The 15617-nt window shown below is 40.0% G+C and overlaps 1 protein-coding gene across 1 annotated transcript in view; it reads right to left on the bottom strand.

Moving 5' to 3' along the window:
- Dnah9 (dynein axonemal heavy chain 9) overlaps positions 1–15617 on the bottom strand; it is a 340627-nt gene that overhangs the window by 112183 nt on the left and 212827 nt on the right. The window contains exons 46-48 of the mRNA XM_026390513.2: positions 9060–9202; positions 7836–7997; positions 7403–7636 (exon numbers count right to left, since the gene is read on the bottom strand). Coding sequence (XP_026246298.2) covers positions 7403–7636; positions 7836–7997; positions 9060–9202 — 539 coding nt within the window. The remainder of the gene's footprint in view (positions 1–7402; positions 7637–7835; positions 7998–9059; positions 9203–15617) is intronic.

Raw genomic sequence — 15617 nt, forward strand, 5'->3', positions numbered from 1 at the left:
GAAGACAGGTGACAACATGGGGGTGCGGGTGGCCCCTTCTTCAAGGACCAAGCACATGATGACAGAGAGATCAAGCTGCTCAGGGCCTTTCCCCCAGAGATCCAGCCACCTTGGTAATGATGTGAGGAGAAATCAGAGGAGCTGAGCAGGGGGTGTCAAAGTCGCACATGCATGCCCACATTGCCCAGGATGGAAAATCCTGCTGGCTCCTCTGGATGTTTGGGGAGGGAGGGAAAATATCACCATTTGCTAAAGAAGAGGAAGCAGGGTGATTAGCAGCAATGAATAGTGCCCTATGGATTGGCAGTCTAGAGAATTCTTGTGCTTATTCTGTGTCTCTGTAGTCACTCAGCACTTCCTGATATGAATTGGGGTTTCAAGGAAGTTTCTCTTAGGGTACATGTGTTTTTTTTCCTTCCATCTCCGCTACGTCGATGGGTCTGATAAAAACTTTGCATCCTATTCTGGCAATATAGTTGAATTTTTATTTTGAAAAACGTTCCCTTCCCAAGACCTTATGATTGCTGGGGAGGACTGATTCCCATTGTCATGAATGGAGGAACCATGTTGTACAGGACATCTTGCAACAAACTAGTTTCAGCTCTGTCCAAATTAACCTCTGTATTTGACTTTTTAGTAGTTTGAAAGAGTTTACCTGCTTTTATTTAAGCAGGCGAACAATGAAGTCAATTGTTTGGTCTAGACCAACTTAAGGTAAATTTTGTTGTCATCAAGAGTCCTGATAACTATTTCATGTGTTCTTAAGGTTTTCTCTTTCTTCCTTCCCTCTGCTCCTGTTCTTTCCCATCTTCCCTTTCTTCCTTTCATTTTTATACTTTTCTTCTTGCTAAATGAATTTTGAATTCTTTCACTTGCACCTCCCACCCCCCCCCCAAAAAAAATCCAGACAAAAACATCATGAATTAATAAATCACTAACTTCAGGTAAATTTGGTGGCATGAGATTATTTGAGAACCCCAAGATAAGCTGAATTAAATTTACATGGATCACAACACTATATTATACTGCATAAATATGTACAAATATCATGTGTCAATCAAAAAAAAATTGAATTTAAGAAAAAGCATTCAGATTGACAGACGTGTGGGTAAAATCCTATATGCAGGGAATTGGCAATAGCCTTTAGGCCTTTTGTGAACATTTCTTCAACCAACAGTCTCCTCTTCCTCATGAATATGCCTGAATTTTATATAGAAATGATGATCACAGTGGTTTCTGGACAGTGCCAGGGAGGGACAAAGGCACCCAAGTCAGGTTGAGGGCTCTGAACATGCCAGACCACAATTTGCACCAACCATGAAGCCTGAAGTTAAAGTTGATGCAAAGACAGAAGAAGATGATACCTAAGGATCTTGCAAGGCCAGCCTACCCTCATGAGAGCCAATGAAATCTGGTAGGTCACACCATGATGTTTATCAGTTGCTTCTTGAAACTTCACACTACCACAGAGAGGAGAAGGTACAAAGATCCTTGAAAGGAAAACACTTTGAGGTAGAGTTTGAACTGTGAACTGACTGCCCTCCAAGAAGTTTTTAACCTGTTCCAATACGATAAGAAGATACTTGATGCTGGATAATTTATAAAACAAAAAGGTTTATTTGGCTCACGATTCTGGTGGCTGAAGGGTCCAAACAGTATGCATCAATGTTCTGGTGATGAGGGTGCCCTAGCTTCATCACAAGATGGCAGAAAAGTGGAAAGCAAAGTGGCTGTGTGTAGATGAGGCTAAATATATGCAATGGCTTCACTTTATAACAATTCACTCTTTCTGGAGCTAAGTAACTCTGCAAGACCATTCATCCTTTCTAGGGCTAGTGACCCCAGGACCTAATTACCTTGTATTAGACCCCACCTCTAAAGTTTCCACTACCTTAGCACCACCAGGATGAGGACAAAGCCTCCACTTATGAGCCCTTGGGAAACCCCCAAACATACCCAAGCCACAGCTCCTGAAATGACTAGTCATGCTGAAATGCAAGATTTCTGCTCTTCAATAATCAAGATGACGCAGAACTAAGTCAAATTCAGTTATGCTGAATTTGAAGCTACATTTATGATCAACTCTAAGTATGAACGGTAAGGCTAAAGATGATAAGCTTTAGATTATCACAAATGGTTGATTTTTGTCACTCGGATCACAAGCATTACTACTTTGGCTACAACTAAGATGGCTAAATAAAATTATATCCTGAGCCATTTAGCCTGCTCCCACTAGATGATAAGTATTGGAAACTGTCATAGTCGGGCAACGAGTCTAATGACAATATGTTTCAAGTCATTATCCTTATGTTAGTTATGATGGTACACATTAGTCTTTTTCTACCATAGAAACGGTTACAGATGAACAGTTTACTCCAGAGTTAGGAACCCGAAATGCCATTTTTAACTAGAAGAATCATCATTATAACCATCAATAGGTATTTATGGAATCTATTCCATGCGTACATTACTGCCCCAAACCACTCTCCACTTCCACTCTCTGCACTTGTAGGCGATTTGAGAGCTGCTCATTTGCTAATTTGTTTATCCAGCCATCATCCAATGACCTACCCATTTAGCTACTGACTTACAGAACACCTGCTATGTGCTGGTCTCTGAGATAGAATATAAATGGATCCTGGTATTTTTCTTTGAAGAACTGGTAACAGCATTGCATGATATATGCAGGAGAAAGAGAAGTCAAGGAAGAAACCTCAGAGAAGGAAATTCATAATGGCTTGGAGATTAGAAAGAGATTGGGGGAGTGGCTGGGTAGCAAAATGGTTTAGGTCTTGGCAGGGATGAGGTGACAAGGTGAAGGCACAAGGAAAGGAGTTTTGGGGGAGTCGCAAAGAGCACCTATGAAGTCCAGAGTCCAGTGTGGAGGAGGGAAAGGATGGAACAATATGCAAAGGTAGCACTGATCAAGAGCACCGCTCATTCATTTGTTCAATAAATGTAAAATGAGTGCTCTCTCTGTGCGGGCACTCTTAGGCACTGGGATATATGGGTGAACAGAACAGACAAGGATCTTGTCATTACAGACCCTAGAGCCAAAGGGTGGAGATAGATAACAAACAATAAATGCAACTCATGGAGTCCATGATAGATTATGTTAGATAAGGGTGTGTGCTATAGCAAGGGAACTAAGGGAAGGGTTGTGATTTAAAATGAGGTCATCGGGATGGGACTCATTGAAGAGGTGGCATTGGGCAAAGAACTGAGCCTTGGTGATGTTAGAGGGGAGATGTCCAGGGAGAGGGATAAGGCCAGTGCAAAGGCCTAGTGTCTGAGCAGAGAGCAAAGTGAAAGTCTGATGGAGACAGAGGCCACAGGTACGGGGTGGTAGGAGATGAGGTCTGAGAGTCACAGGTAGAGTCACATCTAGAGAGGACCTCAGTCCCCTGGAGGGAGTTAGCATTAGGTTTTACATAGACGCATGACATGATCTCATTTATGTGTTAAATTAATCAACTCTGCCAGCTCAACTTGATGATAGACTATAGGAGGGACCAAAGTCGGAGCAGATCCATGAGTTTGAAGGGTGTTATAGCTACCCAGGTAAAATAGGGCCAGTGGCTCCGACAGTGAGGGGGTGGGTACAGAGATTTGGGGGTGTACTTTGAAGTTACAGCCCCCAAACTTCTTATGGTTTAGGTGTGCATATAAGAGGAAAAGAGCAATAAGAAGCATCAAGGATGACCCCAAGGATTTTGTCCTGTGTGGAGGATGCCGCAAGTTGTGGGTAAGGCAGGTTTGGAGTCAGGGAGAGACTGAGTGTTCAGCCTATTGAAATAACCCTGTTAATAAGTGTTTAAATGAAGACATTGAAAATAGGGATACAGAAACAGAAGGATGGGCATATTTCAGAGATCTTTAGAAACACATAAGACTTTTTTTTTTTTGATTTTGGGGTTTGAATTCAGGGTGCTTTACCACTGAGCCACAGCCCTTTTTATTTTTTATTTTGAGATAGGGTCTTCCTAGGTTACTTAAGGTCTCACTAAGTTGCATAAGCTGACAGCTGGTTTTGAACTTGTGATCCTCCTGTGTCAGCCTCCTGAGCTGCAGGGATTACAGGTGTGTGTCACTGTGCCTGGCTAAGACTGGTTCATTCTTAAATGTTTAAGTGACAGAGTCTAGGATAATTCCCAGGTTTCTGGCCTAGGTACCTGGGTAGCCAGAAGTATCATTCATTAAAGTACAGACGGAAAAGATGGCCTTTGTGGTGTCTGATACTGAACTTAATGCCAGGACATGGGAGAACAGAGCTGGATTCACCTAACAATATCACCAGTCTTCTTCTTATTAGAGGTCATCCAAAACAGGAACACAGACCTGTGTGCCTTCATCATTGTCTGCTCAAGGACCCTGCATCTGCACAGAACAGATTACTGCTCTAGAGAGGGTCAGAGTGTCTCCCATCCCTTGCTCCTTGGCCGCCATTCTTTACACACACCAACCAGCAATTCCTAGAGGATAAATGGGCAGGAAGTAGAGCAGGGAACCGCTGATAGAAATGCAGAATGTTCTAGGAGCATTGAAGGTATGAGGAAACAAAGGAAGGGGAAGAGGTGGGCGATGTTGAAACCATCTGATAGTACTGCATTCTAGAATTATGTTCTATAAATTCAGAGACTGAGAGGAACAGAAGGTGACTGATGGACAAGATGCTGCCTTTCCGTAGCAAAGGTGAACAATCAGGTAAATTTTGAGGTTATGACACAAATGGAAAGGGAGTAGTATCGTAAGATAATTTGCATACGCCATTTGCTGTTGGACATTGAATTTGAAAGGATCTCACCTTGCCTGAAGGTGAATAAAGAAAAAAATCATCTGTACAACAATGCAGAACAGAGAAAGAAAGCAATAACATCTAGAAGATGGAAAATCGACACCACTTTGAAAATGGTCCATTATCAGACCTAGAAAACAATATGGCGGAAACCGTTTGGCGTCATCTGTAGAATGGTTCTGTGAAAGAGTTTCAGGAAAAGAGAAATTAAAAAGCAATAGGGTATACCATTTGCTTTTTAACCAAAAAAGCAGAAAGGATGAGATGTGGAAGAGCTGTTAGGGAATTAAAAATGCAATGGCATGATTAAAGTCTTCACTGCAAAGTACAGGAAGCAGAGAAGCATTGCATACCATTAAATCAGTATTGTTGAAGATAAACTTGAAAAGCTGCCCTAGAACACAAAGAAAAAGGCCAAAGGGATGGAAATAATGAGCAAGAACATAATGGATAAAGGGAACAGGGAAATCATTCAGCAAACCAGTGCTCCTAGAGGAGAGGCCAGACCAGATGGACAAAGTCAGATAACAGAAGAGGGCTTTCCTCAGTCCCAGATGGTGTAGGGATCACAGGGGCCCATGAACTGCTAAATGAACTCAGATCCTTTAGACAGATTATGTTTCCGAATCAAGAAACTGAAGTAGATGAAAATCAATATGGAGGCTCCTCAAAAGGCGAGGCCTGGAACCACCACATGACCCAGCCATACCACTCCTCGGTATTTCCCCTGAAGAATTAAAGTCATCATACCATAGAGATACATGCACACCCATGTTTATAACAGCACAATTCACAACAGCCAAACTATGGAACCACCCTAGATGTCCATCAACAGATGGATAGATAAAGAAAACGTATTATATATACACCATAGAGTTTTACTCAACCATAAAGAAAAATAAAACGATGTCCTTTTTCAGAAAAACGAATGGAACCAGAGACCCTTATTGTCAAGTAAAATAAGCCAAACTCAGAAGGTCAAGGGTTGCATGTTCTCTCTCATATGTGGAAGCTAGCAAGGAGAAAGGAAAAAAAGAGGGGGGTGGATCTCTCAAAAAAAATCAAAGAAAAACCAGTAGAAGAAAAGGACCAAGGGTGGGGTTTGGAAGTGCTGGGAAGTGATACTGGACACATTATACGGTTATATTGTTATGGTGTGCATGTACAAACATGTAGCAACAAATCTCATCAGTGCATGTAACTATGATGCACAAAAAAATGTGGAACAAATAAAGAAGGGGAGGAGGGACAAGTCAAAAGAGTAATTCCAAAGACAAAATTCTATGTTTTAAAAAATATTTTTAATTGTCAACAGACATTTATTTATTTATTTATTTATTTACCGAGAATCAAACTCAGTGCCTTACACATGCTAGGCAAGTGCTCTACCATTGAGCTACAACCTCAGCCCCCAAAGGCAAAATTCTGAGACCAAAAAAAAAAAAAAAAAAAAAAAAAGGCTTAGCTATCCACAGGAACATGTGACCTCTAGGAACTAAGTTGATCACGATTTCATCACCCGAACGAGGGCCATCTCTGCTGCTGGTAAGCAGAGAAGAGAAAGGGGCCATCAATTGAACAGTGATCCTCAGGAAGCCAAGACAGGGGCAGAGCTGGTGCCAGAGCGATCCCCGATTCTCAAGGGCAGAAGAGCAGGTTGAAACAGACCTGTTCCACTTTTCAAGCGTTAAGTAGAAAAATCTAACAAGGGCCAGAGGACAGGGCCTTCTTAGGGTGGCCAACAACTTGGAAACATCAGAAGAAATGCCTGAAATGAGGCAGAAGTTAAGAAGTGGGTCCCAAAGGCTCTTTGACAGATAACACAGGAAGAATCAAAACCATTATAACCCTGAGACTGCTTTCTCCGCCATTCATTTCCTTTCATTCTAAGGATGGAAGGAGCTACGGTTTGTGTGTGGATTTTCTTCCAAAGGTTCATGTTCTGGAAGCCATGTCCCTGGTGTGGTGATGGAATCATTAAGAGGTGAGGCCTGGCAGAAGGCAACTAGGTGACAGGGACTCCACCCTCATGAATGGGTTAATGCCATCTTTCAGGAGTAGCTTTGATTTCATGGGACTGGATCAGTTCACATGAGAATGAGTTGTCATAAGGTACCTGGCATCAGTCCTGATCTCCTCTTCTGTAGGCACCACACACCTCTTCTACATGTGCTCCCACCAACCACCATAAGATTCTGGTGCCATGAACTTGAATATTCAGAATTGCTAGCCAAATAAACCTCTTATCTTTATAAAACACACCACCTCAGGTATTTTGCTATAGCAACACAAAACAGACTAAGGCAAGAAGGAAGTGAATTGGAGAGAAAAGTAAAGTGGAGGAAAAGGAGAAGATTGCAAAGAGGAAAAGAGAAGAGGTGGCTCAGGGGATGCCAGCATCAGAGGGGGCAGACCTGATATGAAAGTATGGACATGTGTCTCTGTTGGGGGAGGTCAGCCTTAACTTTTGGCACTGTTTCTGCTGCAGACCCTTGGAAAATGATAAATGTTTTCCAGATCTTGATTGCAATCCCTCCATTGTGCTGGTTTGGGACCATTTCTATTCCTCTAAGTCCTCTGTAGGCAGGAGAGAAGGGCATGACTCACCTGGGCAGAGGTGCTATGAAGCTTCAGAAGCCCATTCTCGAGTCGCTCCATTTTAGACTTTAGCTCTTTTCCGTTCCTGCGCAACAAGCTCTGGTACAGCCTGATGAACTCCAGGAAGGACTTGGTAGTTGTGTAGTTGTAGCGCTGCTCATTGCTCAGGTAAGACTTGGAGGTTTGGTTGACACTCGCGTGGACGAAGGCCATGAACTTGCTAATGGACTGCTTGACTGTGGGCTAAAAAATCACACAGCAGGAATAAGGAGATCACTTTGCCACGAAGCTCAAAGGAGACAGCCCACCCCAGTTCTTCCTTCACCACATGGAAAATTGTGTCCCAATTTCATTCTATCTGAGCTTGAACTTTAACCCTGACCTCTGGATGTGGAATCCTCTGTGCCCTGAGATGAGGAGTGTCTCCTTTTCCCCCTCTCACCTCAATGCTCTCCGTGTCCTGCAAGAAGCGGAAGCTGACAGACTCCAGGGCTTGCTGAGGCCACTCATGGAACCAGTCGATGGCCGTGCAGTTCACAATGGCTGGGAACTTCCTGCTGCGGACCCTCAGCTTGTTCCCCACGGGGGAGAAACAGAGAGTCACCTGAGAAGTCAGAAGGATGGAGAGAGCAAAGAGAGGTACCAGAGAAACACAGAGAAGGAGACATGTCAGAATGGCAGTCGTCAAGAAGACAAGCAATAATAAATGCTGGAGAAAGAGGAACACTTTTATACCATCAGTGGAATCATAAGTTAGTACAACCGCTATGGAAATCAGTATTGAGGCTCCTTCAAAGACTGGGCATGGAACCGCTGCCATCTGACCCAGCCATACCACTCCTCTGTATTTACCCTATAGAATTAAAGCCACCTTACTCCATTGACACATGCAGAGCCAACAGCAGCACAATTCACAGTAGTGAAACTCTGGAGCCAGCCTAGGTGTCTATCAGTGGGTGAATGGATGAAGAAAATGTAACTATTGTTATATATGGGAGTTTTATTCAGCCATAAATAAAAATGAAATGATGGCATCTTCAGGAAAATGGATGGAACCAGAGACCATCATGGGAAGCAAAATAAGTCAATCTCAGAAGGTGAGGGTCGTATGTTTTCTCCCATATATGGAAGCCAGAGAGGAAAAGAAAAGGAAGGTGAGGGTAGATCTCCTAAAAATTGAAGGGAGATCAGTAGAGAAAAGGGACTGCAGGGCGGGGGATGTGGAGGTAATGCTGGGGAAGGATATTGGCCAAATCATTGGCATGATGTGTGCATGTGCAAATATGTAACAAAAGGTCCCATCCATCTGTACAACTATAATGCATCAATAAAAAAATGAGGTGGGGGGAGAAGCAGACATGGCTTTGGATTCCTGATCTTCCAGGGAATTGTGAAGCACATCTAACAGAGACCAGATCCATACACACTAGCCAGCTTTCCTAGCAAGAGATCAAGAAACGCTGGAACTACATTATGTAAGGGAGGGCACGGTCCATAAAGCAGATGAGAAAGTCATCTTTCCAGTGGTGCTCAGGCGGACAAGGGCACGGAGCTCTCACCCCTACCCTCAAGAAAATCAGTAAGGATGGCTATGTCCAAAAATATCAGTAGACTCCCATGAACCATTTCAGGTCCCTGTCTACCCAGTGGGTCAATCTTTCTTTACCTTCAGCTGCCGTCGGACTCGATCTATGAAGAACTTCCAGCAGTTGTCCCTGTTGTCAACCAGACCTTGGCTCCTGACTTCATTCCGCACATTGTTTATGATGTTCTCAACTTCATCATCTGAGTAGAGATCTGGGATCTCTCCTGGGAGTCAACAGAGGGCAGATGGGCAGCTTTGGCATCTTGCTAAATGATGCAATCAGACATGGACGGTTATCTTGCCTTGGAGCACGGGTCTCTTGGTGTTTAACCAGGTTCCACCTCTCTTGCTGGTGAGCTGGACAGACACTATGAATGCACCAGACCCAGGATAGGAGAGTGTCTAGCAATGGATGGGGCAGGGAGGAGGGCATTGGCATTGGTATAGAGCATTGTTCCGGTATTGACAGTTGGTAGCATTTCAATGGACTTTTCTTCTTTCACGTAAAACACTTAATAATTACTGTATTGTTGGCCCTTCTGGAAATTGTGTTCTTAAAGAGCTTAACATTTAGCCAGAGATATAAAACTTATTTAGCTTTAAGACAGTGGGTGAAAAGAGCCATAAGAAACATATATTGTAAATTCATATATTTCAGAAGAGTGAACTATCACTTTCTATAAGAAAGAAGGGGGAGAAAGCAGTGGTGGTTTCATGGAATCTGGCATAAAATAAATATGATTCCTAAAATCCATGGGGAAAAAAAGATGAACTATTTAATAATTCAATATGTAGTATTAAGGAAACAGAACTAAAAAATCAGGGTTGGGTTCTTATTTTACATCGTATGCTAAGGTAAATTTAAATGGGTCATTGATTTAACTATCAGGAAAAAAAAATCCCCATAAAAACAAAAAAGAAAATATTCTCATAACCTCTGAGTGGGGAAGGACTTTCTAACTATAACTCAACTAATTTGTTTTAGCAGAAAGATAAATTTGATGCATAAAATTTGATAAATTTGGAAACACAAATTTTTTTTTTAAATTCATGGTTGAAATACCATAGGCAAAGAATAACAATAACTACAAAGGAAAAATTAAGAAAAATACAAGGAAAAATTAAGAAAATATATGTTAATTTAGATTATTGTCAAATGATTAATCTCTTTAATATGTAAAAAATTATCTACAAATAAAAGATTAGAAAATCCATAGAATGATAGAATGAAGAATATGGAAAGGGAGTTTACGGTAAAGGAAATGAAAATGTCTCTTGGACATATGAATAGAGGTCTAACTTTACTTGTAACCATAGAAATGCATATCCAAACTGCTTAATTACTTTTAAGCTTATATAAATTAGGATGTCAAACATGAACAGACACTCAGCCTCATAATAATAGAAATGTACATCAAAACAACCCTAATTATTATTTTTTACCAGATGGGCAAAATTCTGAAAGTTAAATAAAACACTGTATTAATGAGGTAGCATATGAGAATAAAATTATATGCTCGATCTCACTAATAAATAAAAATTTAAGAAATTCTAACTATTGTATAAAAGTCAATATATGGTGACTAAGTCCAGCTTATCCTGGAAATGTGAAGTTAGCAAATACTAAAAAAAGTCTATGAAATAGTTCACTGTTAATAGATTAAGGAAGTAAAACTGTGTAACTACTGAAATAGATACATAGGATTTCTAAAACACTGTTGGAAAAGTAGCAATAAAGATATTTCTCTTAATTTGATAATAGATATCAACCCCAGCCCCAAACAAACATCCTAGTAGTAAAATACTTAACATTCCCTTTTAAATCAAGAACAAGACAAATACAATCACTATCTTGTTTTCTGTTTAACATTATATAGGAGGTCTTAAGCTGCACAAAGTTGAGAAAAAGAAGGAAGATGTATAAGGAGAGTGAAGAAAGTAATAAAACTATTATTCTTTGAAATCTAATTTTATACATAGAAAACCTAAGAGAATATCCACATAAATAATCAGAACTCATAAGAATGTTCAAAACAAGCTTACTGGATAAAAAAAATCAATATTGGAAATTAAATTGCATTTTTGTTCTCTAGTAAAAAACAAAAGGCAATTTAAAAGTTATCATTTAGAATACCAGCAAACATTATAAGCAGCTAAGTAATAAATACGTAAAATGATGTGCAAGATCTTAATGTAAAAATCACAACATACTACTGAATGGCAAAAAACGAAACCCTTAATAAGTGGAGAGAAACATTGAGTTCATGGGGACTGATGTGGTAGTACTACTATTACAGAGATGCAGTTCCAATAAAAAATCAAATGAGTGTGTGTTTTGACCTTGATAAACATATTCTAAAATGTACATGAAAGAGTAAAGGGTAGGGGGAGGGACAACGGAAGGAAATACTGGGGAAGGATGGAGACCAAATTACATTGCTATGTCATAAGCATGTAACAATGAATCCCATTATTATGTAACAATGGAGGTAAAAAGGTAATATGTAATGTGTAACAATGAATCCCACCACTATGAAAATTATAATGCACCAATAAAATATGGAAAAAGATACTAAAAAATAAAAAATAATAAAACTTGATAAAAAAATGACATTCTTTTGGAATAACCAGAAGGAGGGATTTGCTATGCCAGAAATAAAATTTCTTTATAAAGCTACATTTGTTGAAGCAATGTGAAGTTAGTACTGGGCTAAATGATTACAATGAATGTTTACCACCTAGAAACACACACAGATATGAACAGGAAATTGATGTAAAAAAATCAGCATGCAAAGGTATAGAGAACAAATAAGTAAAACTAAGATAACTCAATATTAGTATAGCAAATGCAATTATATCACTCTATGAAAATAAATTCAAGGTGGATTAAAGATATAAATGTGAAAAGTAAAACCGTAATAATTAAAAAAATTAAAAACACAAGCAATTATTTTTATGGCATTGGGTTAGGAAAAAATTTCTGAAACAGATCATGAAAAGCACAAAGCATTAAAAATAACATTAACTTTTATAACATCAGAACTAAATTGGTATGATAAAGGTCAGACATAGACTTTGAAAAGATACTAACAACCCATATTATAAGAAAAGAGTGAGTATCCAAAGCATCTACAGAACTCCTATTGAGGCAGGAAGATAGGTCTTCCATCGACAGCCAGGATAAGGGCCTTGGAGAAGGTAAGGAGGGGAGGGGGCATCATGCCAACCTGAAGGTAGACCTCGGGTCTGGAGGACTGAGTTAGAATTTCTAATTCTGTTCCTCACAGCTTCAACCAGAGCAGCCCCTCTTTAGTCACCTTTGTCCCTACCCCTGGCAACATCTGATCACAAAGTAGACCCTTACCTGAAGAGTCTTCTTCTCCCTAATATGTCAAACCACAAGGTTGGAACTGTCCCCATAATTATGTAAATAAGGGATTGAAATTATGCACTTATGATTGGCTTATTAAGCTTAAAGCAGGAAGTGTTTGATTGGTCCATGCTGTCATCCCTGATTCTACCAATCTCTTGCACTGGGTTATCAGATAGACCTTTAAAAACACCTAGACCATAGACATCTGTTGGCATCCCTCTCTTGGGGCCTCTCCTCTTTGGGAGCTCTTTTTTCTTTCTTATTTCAATAAATCCTGTTATTTTGCTTTCACCCTTGTGTCCATGGATTTCACTCCTCAAATTCATGAGACAAAGACACCACCCTTCCATGCTCCATGTGACCCTATGAATCTATAAGAAAGAGTCCAAGAGCCAAAGGACCAATTCTATTAATAGGCAACTCACAGAAGAGGAACAGGAATGGCCAAAGAACACTCAAAAAGATGCTCAGTGTTACTAGCAAAAAAAAAAAAAAAAAAAAAAAGGGAAAGGAAAAGAGTGAGATTTCCTTTCATTCCTATTGACAAAAATTTTGTTACTATTGCTCTGTAGTATAGTTTGAAGTCTGGTATCGCTATACCGCCTGATTCACACTTCCTGCTTAGTATTGTTTTTGCTATTCTGGGTCTTTTATTATTCCATATGAATTTCATGATTCTTTTATCGATTTCTACAAGATATGCTGTTGGGATTTTGATTGGCATTGCATTGAACTTATATAGGACTTTTGGTAATATCGCCATTTTGATGATGTTAGTTCTGCCTATCCATGAGCAGGGTATATTTTTCCATCTTCTAAGGTCTTCTTCTATGTCTTTCTTTAGGGTTCTGTAATTTTCATTGTATAAATCTTTCACCTCTTTTGTTAGGTTGATTCCCAAGTATTTTATTTTTTGGGGGGATATTGTGAATGGAGTAGTTGTCCTCATTTCCGTTTCGGAGGATTTGTCGCTGATATACAGGAATGCCTTTGATTTATGCGTGTTGATCTTATATCCTGCCACTTTGCTGAATTCATTTATTAGCTCTAATAGCTTCTTTGTAGACCCTTTTGGGTCTGCTAGGTATAGAATCATATCATCTGCAAATAGTGATAATTTAAGTTCTTCTTTTCCTATTTTTATGCCTTTAATTTCTTTCGTCTGCCTTATTGCTCTGGCCAGTGTTTCAAGGACTATGTTGAACAGAAGTGGTGAGAGAGGGCATCCCTGTCTTGTACCAGATCTTAGAGGGAATGCCTTCAATTTTTCTCCATTCAGAATGATGCTGGCCTGTGGCTTATCATAGATTGCTTTTACAATGTTGAGGTATGATCCAGTTATCCCTAATATTTCTAGAGTTTTGAACATAAAGGGATGCTGTACTTTGTCGAAAGCTTTTTCTGCATCTATCGAGATGATCATATGGTTCTTATTTTTAAGTCTATTGATGTGGTGGATAACATTTATTGATTTCCGTATATTGAACCAACCTTGCATACCAGGGATGAATCCTACTTGATCATGGTGTATAATTTTTTTGATATGTATTTGAATCCGATTCGCCAGAATTTTATTGAGGATTTTTGCATCAAGGTTCATTAGAGATATTGGTCTGTAGTTTTCTTTCTTTGAAGTGTCTTTGTCTGGTTTCGGAATCAGGGTGATGTTGGCCTCGTAGAATGAATTTGGAAGTTCTCCCTCTTTTTCTATTTCCTGAAATAGCTTGAAAAGTATTGGTGTTAGTTCCTGGTACCAAAACAGGCAGGTGGACCAATGGTACAGAATTGAGGACACAGTAACCAATCCACAAAACTACAACTATCTTATTTTTGATAAAGGGGCTAAAAGCATGCAATGGAGGAAAGATAGCATCTTCAACAAATGGTGCTGGGAAAACTGGAAATCCATTTGCACCAAAATGAATCTGAATCCCTATTTCTCGCCGTGCACAAAAGTTAACTCAAAATGGATCAAGGAGCTTGACATTAAATCAGAGACATGGCATCTGATAGAAGAAAAAGTTGGCTACGACCTACATGCTGTGGGGTCGGGCTCCAAATTCCTCAATAGGACACCCATAGCGCTAGAGTTAACAAATAGAATCAACAAATGGGACTTACTCAAACTAAAAAGTTTTTTCTCAGCAAAAGAAACAATAAGAGAGATAAACAGGGAGCCTACATCCTGGGAACAAATCTTTACTCCACACACTTCAGATAGAGCCCTAATAACCAGAATATACAAAGAACTCAAAAAATTAGACAATAAGATAACAAATAACCCAATCAATAAATGGGCCAAGGACCTGAACAGACACTTCTCAGAGGAGGACATACAATCAATCAACAAGTACATGAAAAAATGCTCACCATCGCTAGCAGTCAGAGAAATGCAAATCAAAACTACCCTAAGATACCATCTCACTCCAGTAAGACTGGCAGCCATTAGGAAGTCAAACAACAATAAGTGCTGGAGAGGATGTGGGGAAAAGGGCACTCTTGTTCATTGCTGGTGGGACTGCAAATTGGTGCAGCCAATTTGGAAAGCAGTATGGAGATTTCTCGGAAAGCTGGGAATGGAACCACCATTCGACCCAGCTATTCCCCTTCTCGGTCTATTCCCTAAAGCCCTAACAAGAGCATGCTACAGGGACACTGCTACATCGATGTTCATAGCAGCTCAATTCACGATAGCAAGACTGTGGAACCAGCCTAGATGCCCTTCAATAGATGAATGGATAAAAAAAATGTGGCATTTATATACTATGGAGTATTATTCTGCATTAAAAAATGACAAAATCATAGAATTTGGAGGAAAATGGATGGCATTAGAGCAGATTATGCTAAGTGAAGCTAGTCAATCTTTAAAAAACAAATACCAAATGACTCCTTTGATATAAGGGGAGTAAACAAGGACAGGGTAGGGACGAAGAGCTTGAGAAGAAGATTTACATTAAACAGGGATGAGAGGTGGGAGGGAAAGGGAGTGAGAAGGGAAATTTCATGGAAATGGAAGGCGATCCTCAGGGTTATACAAAATGTCATATAAGAGGAAAGGAGGGGCAAGACAAGATAATACAAATGGAAGAAATGATTTACAGTAGAAGGGGTAGAGAAAGAAAAGGGGAGGGGAGGGGAGGGGAGGGGAGGGGAGGGGGGATAGTAGAGAATAGGACAGACAGCAGAATACATCAGACACTAGAAAGGCAATATGTCAAGCAATGGAAGGGAAACTGATATGATACAGCAATTTGTATATGGGGTAA

This window comes from Urocitellus parryii, chromosome 7 (genome assembly GCF_045843805.1).
Source record: "Urocitellus parryii isolate mUroPar1 chromosome 7, mUroPar1.hap1, whole genome shotgun sequence".
Classification (NCBI taxonomy): domain Eukaryota; kingdom Metazoa; phylum Chordata; class Mammalia; order Rodentia; family Sciuridae; genus Urocitellus; species Urocitellus parryii.